This window comes from Poromitra crassiceps (assembly GCF_964638095.1).
Source record: "Poromitra crassiceps genome assembly, chromosome: 1".
NCBI lineage: Eukaryota > Metazoa > Chordata > Actinopteri > Beryciformes > Melamphaidae > Poromitra > Poromitra crassiceps.
In genome coordinates this window covers 61,663,217-61,668,489 of record NC_139623.1, presented here as the reverse complement: position 1 = coordinate 61,668,489, position 5,273 = coordinate 61,663,217, and the positions used below count along the sequence as shown (strand labels likewise).

General features: G+C 48.0%; 1 protein-coding gene across 1 annotated transcript; it reads right to left on the bottom strand.

The window, feature by feature from the left end:
• Positions 1 to 794: 794 nt before the first annotated feature.
• On the bottom strand, positions 795 to 2,152 carry pou4f3 (POU class 4 homeobox 3; the record flags this gene model as incomplete). The annotated part of the gene is made up of 2 exons (XM_083649721.1): positions 795 to 1,730; positions 2,033 to 2,152. 2 exons carry the CDS (start codon positions 2,150 to 2,152, stop codon positions 795 to 797), a joined length of 1,056 nt encoding a protein of 351 aa, XP_083505847.1.
• Between the last annotated feature and the right edge of the window lie 3,121 nt (positions 2,153 to 5,273).

Genomic DNA, 5,273 nt, shown 5'->3' with positions numbered 1-5,273 from the left:
CTTTAAAAGGTGGGGGAGTTTTTGATCACTCGGTGGTGAACACACATCCAGTCAGTCAGTCATCCATAGTCTGTATACATATGCCATGCACGGATTAAAAAAAGGGGGAAAAGCACAATGCACAGATACATTGGCAGGTGGAAAAAGATGGTGAAGGCTTAAATGCGAGCCAGTGATGCAAAGGTGGGTGAAGTAAGACCATAAGGCAAACAACCACCAATAAACAAAATCTATTCATTTCACAAAAGCACCAACTTGTGTTTCTGAATCTTTAAAAAAAATCCTATCATCATACACAATTTACATCAATCTGATGTATGCATATACCACTTGTGAATTAACCTCGTCAAGGCTTAATGCCAGCCTAAAAAGGCATAGTAAACTCTCTTAGAAATGTGATAACATTTTATAGCTACATCCCTGAATGTGTGGAAATAGGTTTGAGTGGATTTGATGACCAAAAAAAAGTCTGTGGAGCAATGGATGCATCGTATCCCTCATATGACGATGGGTGTGCAAAATGCTCAAAAGCATCAAAATAAACCTTCCCAGAGCTTTAGCACAATAATAATTTTACAACAACCAAAACGAAAATGTGCAAGAACGAATGAGCGACACGAAAATCAACTTGAAACAAAAATGTAAATAAATAGCCTACTACAAAAGTATTTTGGAGATAATCCCGGGTGAATGAGACGTGAGCAGATGCTGATCACTCCGTGTTAGTTAATAGGCTATACTTAATCACTCGATCAAAAATGTAGTAGGCTATTTTATTCATGATGCGTTGAAACTCAATGCACCGCAGAGTATTTCATCCTTTTCTGTTTTTGCCGCTGGTTGCAGAACCACACTCGAACCACGTTCTTTTTCAGGTCCAGTTTCTCGGCGATGGCCGCGATTTTCTCAGAGGAGGGCCGCGGCTGGATGGCGAAATATGCCTCCAGGGAGCGCTTCTCCGGCGCGGCGATGGACGTGCGCTTCCTCTTCCTCTCGCTCCCGCTGAAAAGGTCCGGCTTGCTGTTCTTCTCCCGGTACGCAGCCTCGGCCTCCTCCAGCCAGGCCTGGAGCACTGGCTTGAGCGCTATCATGTTATTGTGCGACAAGGTGAGGGACTCGAACCTGCAGATGGTGCTCTGACTCAGCGAGCCCACGCCGGGGATCTTCAGGTTGGCCAGCGCCGACCCGACGTCCGCCTGGGTCACCCCGAGTTTGATCCGTCGCTGCTTGAACCGCTCGGCGAAGGCTTCCAGCTCCCGCGGGTCAGATTCCACGTCGTTGACGCACGCCATGCCGCCGTGCACGGACAGCGAGTGCGGGTGCTGCTGCGCCATGCTGGCCATCGCCTGGTGCAGCTGCCCCATGGTCTGCAGGTGGTGATGGGCGTGCTGGTGGTGGTGGTTGGTCATCCCGGGGGGCTCCGGTGCCCCCATCCCGGTCACTGCCAGGCTGGAGGAGAGGTGATCCAGGAGGTCTCCGGCCTCCAGGCTTTGTCCGAGGTGGTGATGGTGATGGTGGTGGTGGGAGGGGACGTGGTGGGAGATGGGCACGGTGGTGGAGGGCGACGAGGACGATGCCGAGGTGCAGGGCACACTGCTCATGGTATGGTAAGTCACGTCCGGTTTGAACGGGTGACTCTTACCGTGAGAGACGATGCTGTCAGCAGCCGCCAGAGCCTCTGCGCGCGCCAGCAGGCTCTCATCAAAGCCTCCGAATATATTGCCTTGGAGCTGCAAGCAAGAGTGCGCATAGTGGAGAGTCAGGGGGGAATTGTGTCAGGCAGGCAGCTCAGGATCTAACACACAGCAGCGCCGAGGAGGAGAGAAGCCTCCTCAAAGCGCAGGTCATAAACATTCATATGAAAGCATCGCTTGAATAGAGATGTGGATGAGACATGGGGGGGGGGGGGGGGGCAGAGAGAGGGAGAGGAAAGTCCTGTCAAATTAGGCCTACTTTACACACATTGCAGTGTGGGAGGCTATTTCTATATTCTCCACCACAACCATTCCTCCGCGGGCCGACCTTGACGTACCTGCGGGGCGGGCAGACAGACTCTGCGCATGCCCTCCGAGCCCGCGTGCAGGCCGGGGTACTTGGGCTCGTGCAGGGCCGGGTGCATGGAGAAATGCTGCTTTCCGTTCATGGTCATCATCCTCCTTCCTGGGCGGGCAGGCAGCAGTGTGGCCCGGCTTTATGTCAGATAAAGCCGGGCGGGCAGCGGACAGCCAAACAACTCCTCTCCTTTCCTGTTTCCTCTGTCTGCGTCAGACTGAAGCTGTTCACACGGGCAGCGCCTCCCGGCGTCCAGGCAACCTCTCCCCATTCTAACCCCCCCCCCCCCCCCACACACACACACAGCCTACACACCTGCTCCTGTACTCAACTTACAAGTTGCCAAGTCAGTGTGGCTTCCGTGCGCAAGCGTGGAATGACGAGGAGAAATAACTCTCACCCAAATCACTGATATTCATGTAGGCCTAAGAACTTTAGTGTGTCAGTGACTGTATCATACTGACCAAGGCCGCATGCATTGATTACATCTCTAACACATGTTGTATTAAAAAGTAACACGATATGTGTTTGTTTTGGATGAGTTAAAATAACTGCCACCAATACAGGCGTGCTTTGATCTGAACTCTGACATCCTGGATCACAGAACAAAGTAGGCCTACAGACGCTATAGATGGCGGGGCCAACATCTCGCCTCACACCCTATGTAGCCTACCTCACAAAACACGATCTCTACGCTATGGAGCCATAAGCCAAACAATGGGCCACAAGAAAAACATTTAACAGGTAAAAAAAAAAGCCAACAAAATGTCCTACGTCTATATAAGACGTTTTGCAGCCAAGTTCATTCGCATTCAAGTTACAAGTAATTTTGATAAGAGTGTAAAACGTGAGAATCCATGAGAATTAGATCGAAGACGGGGTATTTTCTCTCGTGAGGCTTATATGCCTCAAAAGTAACACACGTGGCCTCACAGCAGATACTGAACATTTTTTCACGGTGTTTCCGATGGTTCCATAGAGCCTGACTTCAGCACCATGGACAGCGCATGAGGAAACTAAAGACCTTCATTTAAAACATGAACTCGACATCATTTGGAGTAGCTATAAATAAAGTAATTAATTAATTAATAGAACAAATTTTATATATATATATATATATATATATATATAAACGTATGCCTTCCATTGGAAACAATAATCTCAAATCACAATTTGATAGGCTACTTGTTATCTATGAGGCTATAACATGACATAGGCTATCTATCTATATAAAATTGAGTATGTGGACTTTGTTTAAAGTGTTCGGCCACAGCTATGCTGTTTTACGTGCGATTGGGCTGAAACCTTCAGGTTGTGTAAAGGGCACCTGTGCAGGTGACCTGACAGAGCCATTTTAATTAGGCTACTTAGCTAATGATGTGATGTCATCAGTGATGATGTCAAAAGTGATGTCATAGGGGGCGTGCGCCACACACACACACACACACGGACACATTGTGACATCACTGATGCAATAACATTTAGTGAGCAACACACACACACACACTTGCACGTGCCATAGAGCAGGCGAGGTCGAGCTATGGGCGAGGCCGCGCAGTGGCCAAGCCTATAGGCACATGAGATGCCTAGTACCATAAACCGAACTGATCGGCCTATAAACTTGAAGCTGCAACACCCTCGCCCCAATACATGCATCCTCTTTAAAAGGGAACAAGTGGGCAATGTTTGTTCCCATTTCTGTCCCACTGATGATGTCACAATGCAGTGACATCATTATTGACCAAAATCATCTTATGACATCACTGATGATGTCATAGACCTTGATGATGTCTTAGGCATTGTGACATCACCAGTGATGTCATAGGCATTGTGACATCATCAGTGACAGTGATGTCATCAGTGATGCAAAGTTGGCAAATGTGCTCTGCCTGTGTTATTTTGACGGTAATCTCAAAATAATGTATTGGACTATTTTCAATAATGAAGACTACTTAGCAGCTAACACCCAGTTCAGGTCATATCACAGTGCATGCCCCCTTTCTTTGAGGTTGTATAACCCATTCATTTTTAGGCTCGCCCCCTTTCCATTGATGCAGTCTCTTAACCCATTCACAGTTTACCACACTGCTTTCCCTCATATGGCAATAACCAATTAGCCCAAGCTATTCCTTTCCAGCTGATCCCAATCACCTAATCAGTGTAGTATATCAGTCAGAATCAGAATCAGAAAGAAATTGGGACAAGTTACAGCAGCTCGCACTCAGAGTCCATGTTTTACTCTGTTTGCTATGTGCTGTGTATGTGCCATGTGTCATTCTCAGTTGCTGATCATCGCTGAGGCAGTTGTTTTCGCCCCACCTCCCCCCCTGACCACCACCATCGCCATGACTCCTGAAGAATTCCCTATGGGGGATTTCCTATCCTATTCTTCACTGACGACGCTCTCTCATCATCTCAGGAGAGCGTCATCATATCATGGAGTCATATGCCAAAAATTAATCTGTTGTATCATTAAAGCTTGTTAAACTTTCGACTAGTCTCTCATGATTGAAATGTATATAGGCTATACGTGTATATACACACACACACAGCAGAGCTGTGAGCCTGGACAGCGGGCGAGCCTTCCGATACTCTAGTCATATAAATGTTAGAAAGGTTTTTATCCAATAGGTTCAGGAATGAACACCACTACGGTACAACGGTCAGGTTATAAGAAGAGGGAGTTCCAGACAATCTGGTCAGGTTGAAATATATTTATTGTGACTGTTGCATTGTTTTCCTGCGTATGTGTGATTGCTGGCAGGTGTGTGCATGGGTGAATCAAGGGAAGAAGAAAATGTGAGGTGTGAGGATTATGGGAAACTGAGTCCAGGAAGTAACAGTCCAGAAGTAACTCTTTTGTACAAGACCTAAATAATCAGGAAAATAATTAATGAACACATTTATTTTAAAAAGCCTGAACAAGTAGGCCTATTTGAATATAATTTCTGCTTTGAACTGTGGATCTCGAGCAGGCCTGCAACCTGCCCAGTTGTCCAGGGGTCGGGGCCATGCCCTGGCCTCCTCTCCCTGGGCAGAGCAGGCTCCTACAGACTTCTCATGTGCTGCCTGGTTAAAACTCATGCAGCCCGGCGGACGGGCCGAAAGAGGAGCCAGGCGGGCGGAGGCGGACCGATGACACAGCGGGTCCATCCGATCCTGCCGGTCTCCTCTCCGGTTCCCCAGACCCTGAATAATTTAGCAGCGCAGTGCAGGCATCC